Below are 18722 nucleotides of genomic sequence, written 5' to 3'. Positions count from 1 at the left end.
GCCCATTTCCTGAGTTGCACATTTGCCTGCACGCCAGCTTCTGTGACCCTGGGGGGAACCAAGTTAAAAACTTATTTTTTCCACCAAATACTGGACAAATAAATATTCTTTGGAAGCAAGAAAACAAACGAAAATGGATTTTGTTTTTATTGCTGCAATTGGATTCAAAACGGGGCATGAGTTCAGTGTCAGGTCAGCGTGAAGCTGGGTCAAGTTATTAAATGAAATACTATGCAGAGGCTAGCGTTCTGGCGCGTCAGTCCCATGCAGTGGTAGGTACGGTATGTACCAGATATCTAACTGACAATTCGCCAACCACTGAATCGCAAAACATCTCTTCCCCCATCCATCAAAAACAAAAAACCCAGAGTCTCAGGCCGATCCCATCCAACCCCGAGCTTGGCTCCTTGAGTCGCAGCACTTACCCTGGAAGGCATCCGAGTGGCCGGAGATGAGGTGCTCGAGCTCATAGCTGTAGGACTGAATGTTGTGGAGGGTTTCTCTTTGTACAGCCAATTGGTAGCTCTCCTCCATCTTCCGGGTGCAGCAGGACGGACCCTGGTGCTTACAGACCAATAGATCCACATCTGGGAAAGTCAAGCAGAAATGGACATACAATTCTTTATCTTTTTTTTGTTGATCAGCATTCATCTTTCTTTTTATTTTCAAGTCAGTGGAAACACATAAAGCATATCACCGGAGAATTAAGGTGTCTCAGTTTGGATAAGATAAGATAACGTCTTTTATCCTGTGAGGTAGATACAGTATATGATTCTACACTGTGCGGTGCAAATATGTGTGAGTATATGTATAGTGTCCTGAGTATGCACATAGATAGACAGTTGGGAGACAGAGGAGCCACCATGGGAGGGTGAGAAAGTAAACCAAGAATTTATCAACGTTTCTTGCTAAAAATACTGTCTCGGCTAAATATATAAATATCTTTGGCTCGTTCAATTGCACACGTCGTCAAAACATACATGTGAACATGCATGTCCCATAAAAGCATACAAACACAAGCATGCACTTGCATTTTGCAAAGCTAAACGTGCTAGATATACTGTCACTTACACAAACACCCATGCACACACACACTCACACACGTACAGCAATCTGTATGAAATCAGTCATTATTATACTGCAGTTCAGAACAGCCACATGAAGGCGATGACCTAACTGCAAATACTGTGATCCAATGAACAGCTCAACCAGGCACAATTACATCAGCGGAAACACAGTCCACCCTGTCCTGCCAGTGTCACCTGCTTCTCACCCTCGCTTCACATATAAACACTGTGATGACATCACTGAGACTGCTCACAATTAGCATGGCCTATTAAAATTGTTCTTTCCCACACATTTCCTTGCGCAGGGACATTTCCATAATGCATAAGTCCGATATGATAACTCATTTTACAGGGGGAAGGGTTGGACGGGGGCTGGCTGGAGGGCAGGTGTTGTAACCGGAGCCTAAAGCATGGCCTTAGGACAGACCGCAAGACCAGTGCCTCACTGTCCAAATCCCTCCATGAAACACAATAGGGTTGCATTCTCAATCCCTCTTTCCCTTTCTGCTGCCTCTCTCCCATTTGCCCGGCATATCCCAGTGAGGCCTGGGTGTCTCTTAATTACCCAGCAAGGCTCCATTTGTTCCCACCCCAGAGCCAGACGAGTGAAGTCATAACTGGCTGTCCTGCCCCTTACAGCTCATTATCTCCATCTCCGTAGCAGTACACTCACTTTTTTTATTGTTGACACCGTCTCCCTGTCGACACTGTTTCCCTGTTGACACCGTTCCTGCAAAGCCCTGTCCTGTTTGTTTGTTTTTGTGTGTGTGGAGAGATACCACTCTGTGTTGGGGCTTACATCTGCTACTTCTCAATGTAACTCTTCTCAATGTAACTCTTCTACCAGGCTTAATAGTGCTCTTTTTTCCAAATATGATTGATGGGTGTGATATAAATGAGAAACCTAATCTGTTTAAACACAAACAATGGGTACTCACAGGTCTAAACACATTAAAATGACGTCTACAATCTATGTATTCATGACATCTCTAAACGCAGAACCAAAAGAGGAATTGAAGAACTCATTTTCACTCCATCTTACTGGGCAAGTGCAACAACAAAGCATAAAATGCTTTCTTTAGAAGCTATAGTGTCCAACAATTCATATTGTTTAAGTGTCCATTGACTACTAAAAAAAGGACGTTTTTCAATCACACAATAAATAAAAGTGCACACACAAGCTGGTTCAGGAAATTCAGGAAACACATTACCTAAAACAAGCTCAACCTGCTCTTTCAGGATAGTGATTCAGTCTTAATATGGAACACTTAGCTAGAAATTAATTTATTTCATTTTAATTGTACTAAAGGGTATTTATTAGAGCCAAAATACTTTGTGAATTTGGCTCTTGGAAAGCTGTAGGCTAGATGGGAAACGTGTGCCACTTGTCAAATAGCCGTCGCCTGTTGAAAGCATGATATATTGTCTCTATTCTGTTTTAATGGTGTTAGTTCACCATATTTGGTGTGCGTCCTCTCTCCCCCTCTGTCCCTGGCCCTGTTCTCCTCCCCGGCTGGCTCTTTCCTTCCCTCCTTTGTGTTTGTGTGTTATCTGTGATATGAAACTAATATCCAGGGACTCACAGTGGAATCCAGCCTGGCCTCTCCGTCCCTTGCGAGTAGCTGCATGGAGTAAGTGATACTCAGAAAGACTTTGGCTGTTAAAGCCACCACAGCAGTCGGGGAGGACAGGCTGACGGTGTCACGAATATACCACCCCACTTTCTGGAATCATCAGAAGCCATGTCACAAAATGTGTGTCCAATGGCAAACATAATGCTGAGTCCCCCTTTCTTTTTTTTTTATCTATGGAAATATTGGACATACAGTGTATTAACAAACAGCATTTTAGTGGCTTCTGCCTGAAGGGTAAGCTTAAATATGTATTGGAGGACTAAGGGCAGCAGTCTTCCAAGGCCTCTAGGAGTCATTGAAGTCTACAATGTAGCACATACTGTATCTATTAATAGCAGACTGCCTTGTTTTTGAGTAGAAAGTGCATTATTTAAACCAGACTCCATTTACATTTTCAGTAACCCAGAACACAGATCATACAACATGTAAGAGGCATTTACTCCTCCTTAAACTTTCATGTTTCATTGTTGGAAGAATATAAAGCATGTGAGGTATTGAGGGTTTTAAAGGGTGTTTAATAACAACGTAAAACAAACAAATATCTGCGTAGATTCTTTCACTCAAAATTTTAGTAGGCACCTTTGGCAACAGTAACAGTTTTGAACATCTGGACAATTTTCCCCATTATTCTGCGCAAAACTACCCAAGCTCCGTCAAATTGCTCGGGGACCATGACTCAACAACAGTTTTCATGTCCTGCTTCAAATGTTTGATTGGATTGATTGTATTGGTCTCCGACTTGACTTAGGCTGAGATTAGCATTGTGGCTTTTATGGCATTCCTGCATGGATTTGGCTTTATGATTGGATTTTTTTAACGCACTGGGAAAATACCCCAAATTGTCGGTCGAATTTATTTATTTTCCACTTTATTTCTTTTCCATTTACCATCTCTGCAGTCTGAGCTCAGGAACCCTGTAGCTACTTCACACAGGTGGCTTTGGTGGCCTCAGTCACTACCTCATTAAGCATGCATCACAAAACTGGGCTTTTTAACAACATTGTTGTAGAGTTTGACTCAATGCTGTACTTTTTGCCAAGTAATAATCAAATTAACGGTTGGACCTGTAAGGGCAGCTAGCTGTGCCAGTGAGGGATAAGGTTTGTCATTACTGTAAGTACTTAAAGGGACAGTCCAAAATTAAAAAATAAAATAGTTTTGGAGATATTTATTTTTTGATTCTGGGGTGAACTGTCCCTTTAAGAAATAACAGTTTTTTTTAGAGCTGAAGAGGTAACAATTATGGCAATGACAGGGACATAACATGCAGAATATGATGGTCAGCACTTTTGTAGCAGCATTTGCTACAGTGATTTTATTTTATTTTAAAAACTTCAAAGATTCTCAAGAATTGTTAATGTTATTTTGTCTACAAGCTGTAGCTTTTAATCCGATTTCAAACACCAACTCTTGGCTTTATTGTGACTTAATATAGACTCAAATGGGCCAAGAGGACAGAAGTCTACAGGTCCTTTGTAATTACTGCCCAATGTGTATGCCACTCATTCTGCCTGGCTAAACCTAAACACACTTTGCTCTCCAGATTGGACATCAACTCTGAACCCTAATTCCCTTAATCGTCCTCAGGTGACAAATACCTCTGGAGTAATCTGCCGTATTAAAGTCATGGCTCAGGGATCTTGCCTTGTTAGTCACAATCCCTTCAGCAACACCTCAGTGCCCTTCATTGAACAAGTCATAACTCCTGAGTGGAGAAACTCTACCACTGTATAGTGACCCTGCTACCTCACATGCCGCTCTCAATATGTGGTACTACAGTGGCGGAGCTGAATGGTGTACTGCTGAGAAGATGTTAAGTTGAAACCTCCCTTTTCAAACACTCCTTCGCTCATAAAATGATTTATAAACAGCTCACGTCTCCACAACATGGTATGGAAATTTTGTTTTGATTTGGAATGCGTTGATGATGACCGTGAGGGTTGCAGTTTCCTGATGCCGCCGTTTTGATATTTTTTCAGAGAACAAGAATAACTTTGTTGGAAAGTAGGCAATTAATGCAGTTGCCCTTCTCCTGCCTCAGGAAGCCAGTTCCACTTTGAAGTTCCCATATCCACTGAACATACAGGATATTTACTCTACACAGATTTTGCAGTGTTTTCGATGGACCGCGTTGAATGAAAACACATCTCAAAAGGGTCTTTGCCGCATACCTGCATTTCTGGACAACCTCGAAAACTCAACTGGAATGTTTAGCTTTCCCAGACCCCGAGCTGGAACGGTCTGCAGTGATTGGCAGCGGGTCCAAAGCCATGCAGAGGGCAGAGGTTGGACGGACAGAGCTTAAAGAGAGAGAAGTGGAGGGGCTGGTGGGCAGATAGATGCAGACCTGATGAAGCAGCATTATATCAGCGGGGTGCTCGGCCACAAACTGGGAGAGTAATTCTGTTAACATCTAAAATTATCTGTTGAACACCCCCTCTCAGAAACCAGCTCTCCTCTCGTGTACTATTTCTAGGGCAAGAAGGTTCATCTTTTTCTAAACGGTAATATTACTGGAGAGGGTACTGCAGATAATATACTTGGCAGTCTACTAACCTTGCAAAATCCCATCAGCCTCTACTACGGTAGAAAGCCAGGGGGGTAAGGTAGCACACAATCAACTGAAATGCAAGATAGACTTAGGCTGAAATCCAATAAGAGCTGTAGCACAGAGACTAGAGACTCAAACAGAGTAATCAGCTTCAGACTGGGGCAGCACTGGTAAGGCTGGAGTGTTTTGGGGTGGGCTGGAGAAAGAGCGTCTAAGGTGCTTGTCAGTTCAATAAGCTGTATAATGTGTGACATAGTCAGAGATGTTGGGGTTTTTTAATCACCAATGTTTTCTAACGGCTTAAGTTTTGCAAAAATATAATTTTCTTATGTGAATTTTCACATTTCATTGAAGTGGGTAGTTGTGAAATGGCCAGGAAAAAAACAAAGCACAGATGCTCAATGATTTTAAGTGTGTGTATGCCGTACAGTAGGTGTGTGCACCATGTGCCTGCTCTCTCAGTGAGAAAGGCCACGTTAGAAAAAGGAATCAAAAATAACTACAGCCAATCAAAGAACACGTAGCGCTCTTGAGAGCTTGCCAAGGCTTTTGATGCTGTAACTGGTTAAGGACGTGGCGACATGTGATAACACACTCTGTTCCCATTCCCTTGCTATTAACACATGACTCTGCTGGCCTTGTATTCAAGATATAAGACATTTTCTCTTTCACTCTAAAATAGCTGTTAATGACTGAGTACATCAGAGAATGGCAGCAGAGTAATAAATTCAACAAAGTGCTCCGTGTGTGGTATGCACGCCATCAGATAAGCGCCGCTCAATCAGATAGTTTTAGCTGAGCCGGAAAATAGGTTGATCATATCTGAGGACATTATCTAAGAAGCCAGCTGAGGGATTAGTGCGTCTGTGAACAGAACTGCTCGCTGCCTGCTTTCCAAATGATCTATCTCCAAAGGGCTATATCAGCACCCTGTGGTAATCTCAATATGGAGCATTTGGCTGTGCACCACAGTACATAAGCGGTCATAACTCTTCAAAATAATCACAGGATAAGCAACTGCATGTCTGATTATCTAAGTTCTCTTGATGCTCAATCTGGCATGGAGATAAAGTCGCTCTTTATAAAGTGTGGCCGAGGGAACAGACATTTAATGCCCTGAAAGCAAATGTTTTGGTTTGAAATTATTCAACACAAGGAAATACAAGATTGGGGGGGGATGACATTTTCTCACATTTATAATCCTATCAAATTGTAAATAAATAACAGTAAAAGTAGGAATCAATTCAAACAGGACTTTTATTTGTAGTGAGAAATATTTTTACATTGAGCTATTGCCACATTTCAGTATTTTCCTTCTTGCTTAAGTAAAGAAGCTCTTGATAATCATGAGGCAATATCACTACGTATCGCACTCCATGTTTAAGTTGGATACAAGAATAAAAAACAAAGAAATGTTTAATAAAATATCTATACGGTGGTATAGGATCATATCCAACTGGCTGGCTCTAAAACTCCCTGCTGCCACACTCCTGGCGCTTAGTGAGAAAATCAGCTCACCACACATGAATGAAACGCAGCACTGTATCCTAAAACAAACATCAGACTGTGAAAAGGGCTGAAGTTTTGCCACTTCAAATTTCAAGAGTTGCTTTTATTGGCGTTTGATCTGAGAACTGAAGCAGAGTAGCATAATTGGATAAACACACACATATACGCCGAATCTCCCACTCTAACGGCCCCCCCTTCCATTGGTCAGCGCTTTGAAGACAAGATTGCGCCTGACCCAAAACAACCTCTGTAGGACAAGCGCAAATAAAAAAAGAAAAATAAGATAGAAGCCCAAAGTGTACTGAAGCTACAGCGATGTTTGATTAGCTGTGAAGGGAAGGTACGGCGTGGTGGAGTGTAAACGCATAAAAATGCAGTTTACCACACCTTTTGAACAAACACGAATGTTTATATCAATTAATAGTTTGGACCAAAGAGCCACAGTTTGTATCTGGATCATATCACCCAATCTCAAAAAAGTTGTAAATAAAAGGAAGAGGGTGCGTCTCAGATATTAAAATATTGAAGTGGGGGAAGCCAAGTCATTTAAAGAAAGATTAATATATCCCCTTCACACCACCCCGCTGTTTGCTCCCTGTCAGATATAAAAGTTCATCAACAGCTGCCATTGCAGGCTGAGATTCTCATATGTGGCTTCTGCCAATGCACTGCAGACTGTAAAAGCTTGTCACGCGGCCGTCGCTCCAGACTGCTGACATCCTCAGAAGACCAAGGCCCTTCCGTTGTTTTTTTAAGAGCGAACCCAAAACTACTGCCCACAATGAAATTGACAGCCTCTGTTGCTAGTAGTGACACCCTGCTAAACAAACATATCGGATGGTTTGGATGCCCCTCTAGGTATGTTTCCCACTCAGCTATCTATTGCTCTTCTCCCTGTTAAAGCATGCAGACTCAGACTGGATGATACTTAAGCTGCCACCAACCTGCATGTGACACCATTGCTGCGAGGATTCTGGTCTGTCGCATACTGTAGATAGCGGTATTCATCTACTGGCGTGTGAATATTTGCCAGTAAAGAAAATGCACTTAAATCTTAGACTTAAGGACTCACAATAAAGGAATTTATAGCAGCTATAAAAAGATTTAAAAGACTAAACGTAAAGAACAAAGGTTAAAAGACATAACAATAATGCCCACTAAATAGCTTGATTCCTTGTGTTCCCATAGGAGAAGCATGACATAATGAAGTAAAACTGATGGAGTACCTTACTATGCTTGCAGAACAACTTTCAGGCAAACCTAGCATAGTTGAACCAAAGCCTAAACCTGCTAAAAAAAAAAATGCATTTTGCATCCAAAAACAGATTTGGAACCAATGTTTATTCTCGTGAAATAACTTTTTCCTCAGCGTGCAGGAGGAAAGCAAAAACCACAAAACTTTCAAGGCATCTGAATTTCTTTCAAGCATCTCTCTAACGAAAAAAAACCGATTGGGAACAATGTCAGCAAAGGTGCCAAGAGACGCTCTTGGCGTGTTGTGGGAGTCTGGACAGTACGTTTTCGTAAACTGTGGCTCCTGAGCTCAGGAGCATGTACACCTCAGGGCCTATGCACTCCCACGGAGCTAAAGAGGCCAAAAGAGTTGGTGGTGGCTGACTTCTGCAAGTCAGTCTGAAGATTACAAATCAATCACTCGCCCTATTGTGGACACAATATTTTAGCCTCCTAATCCATAAAGTTTCAACCATATGAGACCTTTGCATCACACTTGCCTTGTTCTAGCTCAGAAACGCTGTCTCAGCAATTTGTAAATGTGCTGGGCAGCTCCTCTGCAAAAATAATTGCTTAATCTCTCCAAACAGCTTGCTTGCATGATAAGCAGCTGGGTGGCACATGAAGCTGCAATAATGGAGAAAATCAGGAGGCTCTGACCCTTCAAACAGGACGGAGTAGATGTTGCCTTTACACTGGCCCCGACCAGTGCCATACTAATATACGGATATATGTTTTGTTTGGGATGTTTGGAATGTGCAACAATGACTCGATACGATGCCTGGAATATATACTGAAAAGGTACTGACAAGTACATACATATAATACAGACTTCACTTACATTAAGATAATTACAGAAACACATCATAACCCCCCCCTTACCCAACATCAGTCTCAATAACTAACAGGACTCATATGAGGAGAGACAATATCACCAAAGTGAAGATGGAGAGAAATATCTGCTCTGTCTCTGAGCCTTTCTCTCTGTTTCTGTGGGCTCAGTGGGAGAACACTCACAGTGCTGTGTGTACTGACCCACGTGTGCGTTTGACAGAAGCGCAGAATAGTTAGATTAGCATTTGGGACCGTTTTGAAATAAATAAATAAATAAATACAATGGATTTAAAACTGCAAACACATTGTAGTTAAAGTTAAACGTGTGACACACATGTCTGCGGATCCATTAAACAGACTATGGCGTTTTGCAGCGTGCTTTAATAGCCACGGTGCACTCTCTGCAAAAAAAATGAGTTGCCAAACCCACTGGCTCACCTCTGCCAGGTGCCTCCGGGACGCGGTGCGGCGGCCCGACCTGCCGCAGCTGGAAAGCGGTCCTCACTTCATGACAGCTGTACGCGTCCACGTCCAGCGGGGTGACCGCAAACACCAGCGCCGACAAAATCCACAGGGACCCGCAGGAGTTTACGCGTGGGCATAATCCTCGCGACATTGCCGCATCTCACACCAGGTATCCCCGTGGATAGCCTGTAGACTGCAACCTGACTGTCTGCGGACTGTGTTGATGGTGTGAGGGGGGAAACGCGGGCGGCACTCAAGTACAATGAAGCGACGATGAGTTTGAACATCTGACAGTCGTTTTCCCCCGTCTGATTTTTTTTTTTTTTTTTTTTTTTTTTTTTTTTTTTTTTTTTTACATTATTGGTGGAGATGAGTGTGAGCGCATCGCAGCGGAGGTTTGGGGGTCTTCTGTTGGACAGAGGAGGAGGAGTGCAACTCTTTTGCAGCGGTCGGCTGTCTGCATGTCTGCGTCCAAAGCCTCTGCGCGCACCCCCCTCCCTCTCTGTTTACTTCAGCTAAGTGCCCCGACTAAAACGCACTACACCCCTATAGGGACATGCAGTGTCACTAGTCTTTTTTTTTTTTGACAACATTTTAAAACACCTACAACTAAACATTTCCCCCTTTTGTGTTATTACAATAAACAAAAACAAAATAGTCCTTAAATATTTAACCCACAGGATCATATTTGAAAGTTTTGTTGTGACTTTTTTTTTTGTTGTTGTTGTTGTTGTTGTTGTCCATTTGTAGCAACTGTACAATTAGATATTAAATCATTACAAAATATCATAATTTCAAAACATCACCTTTCACCTGACAGTTTTTTTTTTTTTATTTTTTTTTATTTTATTATTTTTTTAATTATTATTATTATTATTATTATTTTTTTTTTTTTCTGTTTATGTTTCTTGGTTTGTTTCTGTAACACAGCCAAATATCGTTGCGATTTTAAAATAAGGGAGATACCAACAGTCATTGCTACAAGAAGAAGGGAGCATATTAAAAATGTTGAAAGGGCACCAAGTTGCTACATGGTTCTCCCTCTTCTTTATCAAGATTTGGGATAGAGAGTAAATGGATTGAAGACCAAAATACTCTTCAAGGCAGATAATTAAATATGTATGCTGGTTGGGATGGGGTAAAACAGGACAGGATATTTTTCAGAGTATGGTTATTATGGAGTTGCAACACTCCTGTGCTTAATGTTGCTGTACTTGAATAGCAATATTTGATATTTGATACACATTGCCGCCATCTACTGGCGAAAATGTTTAGTAAAATCATGACTTTCTTTCCAGCTTGATTTGCTTGTCACATTATTACACTCCTTGTAAAGTGGATTGTCAAGTTTTATAAATCCTTTTTTACCATTTATGGTTTATCCCAAAAATAGGTCTTGGAGAGATCTTTAGAATAAAAAACAAAGATTAACTGAGACGTTCTTCAGATTTGGTGTTCAATCATTTAGATCCAGGTACTGTAAGATTCAAATAGTAGAAAATAAAGAGAGGGCATTGGAGAGCATGACCCTTGTGAGAATTTCCACTTGCAAAATATGAGACTACAGCAGACATATTACCAACTATGATTTATAATAACGTAATTGACTTCACGCGTCATTTTCCCACAAATAACTGTTTTCATTTGACCTGTTTTCTTTCATTCAACTGAGGGAGGTCCTGGAATTGTGCATGCTGTCCGCTGTAATTAAGCTGAATAAAGTTATTATTTAATGTCATGGTGGAAAGAGTATTGCCGTTGCAGTTGGTTTCTAGGCCTGCTATGGCAGAGATTTCCATTCCTACTGACCTAACTGGGAACTACTTCAACCAAGAACCACCCCTCCAATGATGGCCTCCATAACACACAACGACATAAGAAACAACTGCTACCACAATAAACACATAGAACTTTAACAGGGCAAAGATTCACTCTGTGCTTCTTTCAGTGGTTTCGCAGGTGAAAGCAGCCAGGCTGGTCTCATAGAAATAGCACTATTTATTGGGCTTTTCTGACTTCATGATAGTAGCTGAAGACAGGAAAGGGCGAAAGAGAGAGAGCGAGGGGACGACATGCAACATATGGCCGCGTGTCACATTCAAACCCCGGCCACTGCAGTAGTATCAGTAGTGGCGCACACTCCACCAGGTGAGCTACCAGAGCTTCCCAAAAGTCTAAATTTACTGGTATCACGTTAGCCTAGTCCAGGGATTAAAATTGTGTAATCTGTGGTGCCAGAGCGGGCAAGTCTTGTGAGGACACCTGTAATACCTACAACCCTAAACTAAAGGTATTTAAAAACTACATAGATATGCTATAGTCAAAACTGAGAGACCTTTATTCAGCAATGTCTCTAACGTCCTCTGTAAGTACTACAGACATCTCAGTTTCCTCTCTGTACTGCCTGCACCCATTGGCAAAGACTTTCTGTCTACTATTATAAGGCTTTCCAGTGGAGGATGCTCTTGAGTTAGGTATAAAGTGATTGTTGGCCTGATCACAGATGTGATTCTAATTAACACAAGTGGTTTTTTTTACTGCAGAGTTAAAAAAAAAAAAATAGCATTAGATAATCTGGATGGGGAAGCCTAGTGACATAAATCCAGCCTCTGTAGAAGGGGCCAGAGCATTCTGTCTGATGTCTGTGTTGGTAACATGTCCTCACTGGCTAGTTCGGAGGCACCAGCAGCACAGGCCCATCCTGCTTGTTTTATGTAGCATCATAAGAGAACAGCTGAGTCGAATGCTAATTTGCCAGGTATAAGCTATTGGATAAAGCAAAAGACTAACTCTGGGCAGTTCATTAAATGATTCAAAGGTAATCAGGTCCACCTCTTGTTGTATCTTTCCCAGACGATGTATAATACCTCCTGGCTCGTTCCCCACTTTCCTAAAGGAGACACCTTCGGCAAAAGCTATGGCACATTAAAGTGCCTTACAGAAAACAATTAATTAATCAATGTTAATACAGATTTTATTGTTAGGTATTAGGCTAGATGTCTGCTTTTCTTGCCAAATAGAAAACCCAAAGATATCTGGGAGGTGCAAATGAGACAGCTGCTGGATAAGAGATCAACATTTTTGCTTTTGCCTCCACACCACAGTACTGAAGTGGAGGCACCATGCACGGTCAGTCAGGAGGGGCTGTGGCTGGCTCACTTGGTTTGAGAAAAGTGCTTGAAAATCCCAACTAAATTGCTGTCAGAGAGACATTTATGCAATGTCTGGATAACAGTAGAAAACAACACTCCAACCATCCAATTACTGTTATAGGTGATTATTAACTTTTTAGTTATGCCAACAAGAGAGGCATACACAGCTTGTTCGAGGAGAATCGGAAAACTGTCAAAGTCAAAATGCCATTGGAGCTGGGGGAGAAATGCAATTGGTGTTTTGAACTTTGGGAGCAAAATGGAAGCCATTTTTTTTTTCAAAGTATATAGTGCAAGACCCTATAATAACGGCACAGCAATTACGCTGTGGTTGTCCGTTTATACATTGAATTGACGTTGTATAACGGGGTTAGCTAAAATTAACTCTAAAAAACGAGCTAACATTAACGTTAGTAAACTAACCACTGTAGATTATCTGACGCCCAGTGTCGAAAACCCGTCAACTAAACTAACCTGAGATTAATTTATTGCTGCAAAAGTAACGTTAACACCCTTAAATGAGAGCATACTATCTTACATAACCAATCTTTTTAAAATAACTTGTCGCTGTCTGCTCATAGTACTATTAGTAAGTACAGTTACAGTTTACGTTACAGGTGTTGCCAACTCACCTTTATGAGCGTCATTAATGATGGAAGGTGGGCGGGGTAACGTCACGTTTCCTGCAAAAACGTGTGGTGCACTATTGTCCAGGTAACGTGCCTCTCAAAACGCTAGTTTTAAACAAGTCTAACTATATCTGGATATATTTCTTCCAAGACGTGTTCAGGGTCTTCTTCACAAACTCCTATAACGTATAGCGTACTGTGCAACAAAAATCCAAATTACAAAATTTAAGGGCATATTTAGGGCCTCTGGGTTTAAATAAGGTTCTCTTTTATTCTTTCCACTCATCTCAGCTAACATTAGTAACCCATCTTTTCTGTTCTTTGTGTATATCTTTAGTGGTCCTTAAAGCAAGTAGCGCTTCTCCCACAGTAGACATTTTGACTTGTGATAGCAGGACATTAATGATGGCTAAATTCCATAAAGTGTCCCAGTAAGAGTGAGACCAGCACGCACAATACCAGGTAAATGGTTTAATGGAATGCAGCCATTAATGTTAGTAAATACACATGTGCTTTTCCTGCTATGGCATGTCACAATGTCCAAAGAGAAGAAAGTCATCAGTGATATCAAATAAACCACAAGTCATCACAACAAGTTATTATAGTAAACATTAAATTACCCACAGCAAATATTAACTTATTTACAAATGCAACAACAATAATTAACGTCAATAGCAACAAGTATGTATGGTCAAATATGCTATGTACAGTACCCTACAGTGTCTGTGTGTGTGTTTTATTTTTTATATTTTGCAGCTATAGGACCTGTGTTAGGATCCAGTTGGACTATTTCAGGAGAGATTAAAATAATTAATCAGCAACAGTGAGATTTCTTTCTTTCTACAGAAAAATGTACAAGCTACTGCAGACACTCCTGATGCTTCTGCTTCTGGTAAGACCTATTATGCAATTTAAATACCATGTTAAGAGAAAATATATTCGTTTGAATATTGTGTGTCTGAAATACATGCAATTCAAGTAATGCTGAACTTGGTCAGTAGATGACGCCAACAACCCTTATTTTCAGAGTCCTTACTCTTGACACCCTTGATGCTCATATACACACGTTAAGTTTTCTGTAGAGGTACCATTAACATAGTTCAAAGTCAGGTCAATAGGAGATGACAAGAAACAACATGTTTTCTGTCATTTTTTTCTCTCCAGTCAAACCTTATTTCAAAGCCAGTTCTCATTTTGAACTAAAATGATCTCCTGTATCCCTTGTTAGCAGTTGGTAGAAGGTCATCAGTCACCCCTAGCATCCTTCATTTATCCATATGATAATATGATCATGAACATAACTTTGTCACCTCCTATGCCAATTTAGCCCATCCGATCCTTTGACTTTAACCACAGAAGGATGAAATGGCTGCTGTAGTCATCGCAGGGGATCCTTCATTCTGTGTCCTCATGCTGTGTCTGAGTCCAGTAGTGAGTCGACAATCTCTGGAGGCTTTAGCCCATCAGTTCTGGCCCTCTAAACCCGGTATTTAAGGGGCTTACAGGGGGTTAAACCCCCAAAGATTGGAGCCCGCAACCGCCTGTTTGAGAGATTATGCTCCTCAGTCTCCCATTTGCACCTCTCTGTTTTGGTGGAACAGCGGGAAATGTGTGGAGGGTGGTCGTTAGAGAGAGAGACATGCCTCAGCTTGACATCTCACGAGGGAGGAAGTGGTGATAAATGAGTTTGGTGAAGCTTGATTAAGTAGAACATTGCCACATGCTGAGCAGCTGGATTCTAAGGAACTTTTTTTTGGTGAAATATCCCTCCAAGTAAAGGAGCACCTTTCCGTCAGAAACTCCTAAATAAGGTGGCTTATAAGGATTGAGCAGGAAAGGAATAAAATACAGTAAGTGCCTGCATACATGAAACAAGGAGTGGTCAAATGTCTGCACAGCGCTGGTCAGAGCAAGAACCTTATGCTCCATTTCTCTCGGGTGGAGATGTGAGGAGTGGAAGTAAGCCCTGCTGCATCTTTAATGAGAGTCTGACATCTTCAGTGCCACTATCAGTCCTGCCAGTGCCTTCTTCATCCTCACCTGCATGGCCACTAAACATCACAGACACTTTCAAGAATCTGAATGTCACCCCACATCCTCCTTACAAGCAGACAACATTTACAGTAGAGCCATGTTCAGGTGCCAATCCATGGCAGCAGTAAATCACACTTAATAAAAACCCTGTAAAGCAGACTCCTTTCTCTGTTTATGATGAGTCTATTTCCTCAGCGGCATTTAATTGATCGGTTTAATGGCTTTCATAGACTCTTCATTAGCCTGTTACAGCAGGGGATCAATACAACACTATTACATGCATGATTGAAGCGAGCACCAGGCATCTGCTCCAGGGCGCATTGGTTTGTAAACAGTCATTAACGTCACGATGCTCCACCACATATTTGCACTTGCAAGATTATGTTACTTTGCCAATAACTTAGACCGATAAGACTAATTTGCTGAGCGCATGTTATTGATCTGTTTGTAAAGAGATATTATCTACCCACAAAATTGATTTGATTTATTGTGATCAGCCTCCAATATGTGTTGTGTTGAGAGGATTGGTTCTAATTAGTTCCATTTACCAATTGCAGCCCATATACTCACTCCAAATATTTTAAATTGAGTATTATCATCACACAATAGGTTTCATTAGCTTTACATATGTAGAAAAACTATAATTTCATACCTCCAGCTACGAAGTTAATAAATTGATATACAATAAAACATGCTTTTAATAATGTATTCAGGCTGGATGCCTTTCTCTTTGTTTGCAAGTCTTTATGGGTGTGTAAGCGTGTGTGAACAGAAAAGTTACGGGCATTGCATCTTATTTCACCCTCTATTCTCTCCCAGAGGGAGCGTCCTCCGCTGTTCACAAAACAAAGGACTGTTATGCACATAGGTGGAAAGATTTGTTTAACCTATTCACCCCTGGGATTTCCTCTCTGTCTGTGTTCATTGAACTTGGATGTGATCTAAATACTTCCTTTGAGATTGTACACACGGGCCGTGCACTGAGGTCAGAGCGGGCGCCCCTTGTGTATGTGCATGTGCTTGGGTGAGTGTGCTGAGTCGGTTTGGATAGAGTGACTTGCTTTGTGCGTGACCAGTCGACCAACATCCCTCACAATAGGCAGAAAAAAGGGGGTGACTACCTTTTGACAGAGCATTTTATCTCAGTGAGATCATAGCAATTGACTATTTATGGCATGTGGCACGCTGTCATGAGAGGGGTGCTGGAACTGGGTGCAGAGAAATGTGGTTTAGTGTCACCCTATTTACCTTTTTTTGTTCCTCTCTCTCAAAAACAGCTGCCTCTTTAGATAATCATATGCAATCCAGCACAGTGGTTCATTCATAGCCCCGCTGAACCCCCAGTGCATTGTTGCTCTTTTGCCTCCCCCTTCTTCTTTTTTTTTTTTTTTACAACAACCCCCTTTATCTTTATCCCCATCTCTATTTTAAACTGACCATTACATGTTTGTGAATAGTGTTGTTTTTTTTTGTACCCCACTCCACTCCACCCCACCACACACACCCAACCATGCTAAAAGCGTGGCAGAACCAGGCAGAGAGGGGGAGGGAGGGAGGGGGAGAAGGGCGGGGGTTAAGAGAAATGGAGGGAAGGGTTGATGAAAACAACAGATCTCTGCTCCCTAATCCTTTTGTGTCGACGGTGTTAATCCATCAGAGCTCACCCAGCCCCCCACCCCACCCGACCCACTCACCCTCCCTAAACCATGCTTCAGCACCGTATACCAGGCGCTCCCACCACGTAAACAACCAACAGCGCCACTGAAACCGACACTTGTCCCCCAGACAGTCAAGCAGAAGTAAACGACAGCCGCAGAAGCCCCCCCCCCCAAACAAACACGCTACTCAGGTTCAACTCTGTCCCTGCTTTCATCCCCTTCATCTTTGTGGCCACTGGGAACAAGTCTCTATTCTGGATAGCCTGCTTTGTTTGTCTATGCAAAAACATTTGACTAAAATCTTGCATCAGTGTGTCAATGTGTGTGTATTGGAAATGCAAAGCATTGTTCTCCCCTTTTTGTGTTGTTTTTTTTGTTTTGCATGTGTTTGCTCCTCTTTGTTTTGCTCTGCTTTGTTTTGGCTACTGTACATGCAATGCACTTGAGAGCAACACGGTGTATTCACTGCAAGTGTTTTTGTGTCGTGGTCTTGTTTACGAGCTGTAAGAGCTGGGGGAGGGAGGGGGAGCGGGGGTGTCGTGGAGGGGGGGAGCGCAGCGGTTGCCGGGGGAAGAGGAGGTTGTGTCTAATGAGGTCACACCCTGGCAACCCGGTGACTCCTCCCACTCAGCCACTACCACCTCTCCCATCTCTCCACTCGTCCCCCCTCTGAGTGTGCCCACCCACTCAACCCCCCACCCCCGCCCCTTCACCCTCCGACAGAGAGGGAGCTCTCCGTGGTGCTGAAAACCCCCAGAAAAAACACATTCAGGCTCCGGTTACAGTGCAGCTGCAGCAAAGGGAAGGCAGGCGGGACAAAAACAGAAAAACGACCAACTGGAGGAATGAACTAGGGCATGACTGCTTACGAAGATGAGTTAAAGGCACACAGGAAGAGAAATAGGAGAGTAGGCAAAGGGAGGAGAGAGAGGGAGAGAGGGAGAGAGGATGACGCTCTGGTAGAAGGTGGCTACAGTAGGCAGTGGGCGTGTTCTTGTTGTTGTGATCTATAGTTGGGAAGCCCGGTGTCATCTGCTTAAGCACAGACTGACTGTACAGACCTGTGTGGACGAGCAGGGCAGAGGGAGCCGGCAGGGAATGCCATACCTGGAAACCCAAACCACTCTGCTTTACCTCGGTCTCAACCTCCAGGGCACCGTGGATGAGGATTCCTTTCCCCTGTGCAAGATATTTTGTGCATTTGGACATATCAAAGCAAAAGCAGGGACATTCTGCGAGAGAAGCATCGGAAAGACTGTGAGTGCCTAGTCTGCAGCTGCAAGAAGAGTTTGACGATGAGTGTTTGAGAGTGCTAGTGTGAATTTGTGTCATGCTTGCGGGTGCGGTCTGTTGCAACGCTGCATCTCCCTTCTGTCTCTAGCATGTGCAGATGTGTGGAGCGGTGAAGCTGGCACCTGGCAAGGAGTTTACCGCCATCTGGACTGGAGGGGTCGCATCTCCCTTTTCTGCCCAGGGGGAGGGAGCATTGGGCTGGGCACCCAATGGCCCAGCTCCCCTCTAGCACCAGCCTTATCCTGGGTAACAGTGACTCCTTCTAGCAAGTCAATCGGTTGGAACATACCATGGATGGAAGTGCATGTGGATTTAAGTGGAATAGGGTGCTCCAGCATAGGTCAGAGTTCACTAGCGTGCACTGGACTCATCAGGGGAAGACAGAAGACACGGTGGTCCACAAACCAGCAGGGACACAGCCTCATTGTAAGTATGCATCATAACACTTGCTTTTACAAAATAATGCATGCAAAAGTGGTGTTTTCTCAACCCACATCCACATAAAATTCCCAAATGCCCTAAAATGCCAAATGTTGCACCTGTGTGTGCCTGGGTTTACAGGCTAACCCTTACTTGGTCCACTGCACAGCACTGTGTGTGTGTGTGTGTGTGTGTGTGTGTGTGTGTGTGTGTGTGTGTGTGTGTGTGTGTGTGTGTGTGTGT

The 18722-nt window shown here is 42.6% G+C and overlaps 1 protein-coding gene across 1 annotated transcript in view; it reads right to left on the bottom strand.

Annotated features, from left to right (window-relative positions):
• The window catches only part of LOC129089161 (glypican-5-like), a 91014-nt gene extending 81570 nt beyond the window's left edge, over positions 1–9444 (bottom strand). The window contains exons 1-2 of the mRNA XM_054596540.1: positions 9267–9444; positions 426–587 (exon numbers count right to left, since the gene is read on the bottom strand). Coding sequence (XP_054452515.1) covers positions 426–587; positions 9267–9444 — 340 coding nt within the window. The remainder of the gene's footprint in view (positions 1–425; positions 588–9266) is intronic.
• Between the last annotated feature and the right edge of the window lie 9278 nt (positions 9445–18722).

The sequence above is a fragment of the Anoplopoma fimbria genome, chromosome 3 (genome assembly GCF_027596085.1).
Source record: "Anoplopoma fimbria isolate UVic2021 breed Golden Eagle Sablefish chromosome 3, Afim_UVic_2022, whole genome shotgun sequence".
Taxonomy (NCBI): Eukaryota; Metazoa; Chordata; class Actinopteri; order Perciformes; family Anoplopomatidae; genus Anoplopoma; species Anoplopoma fimbria.
Note: the sequence above shows the minus strand (reverse complement) of the source record. Positions and strands in the feature narration are given on the sequence as shown.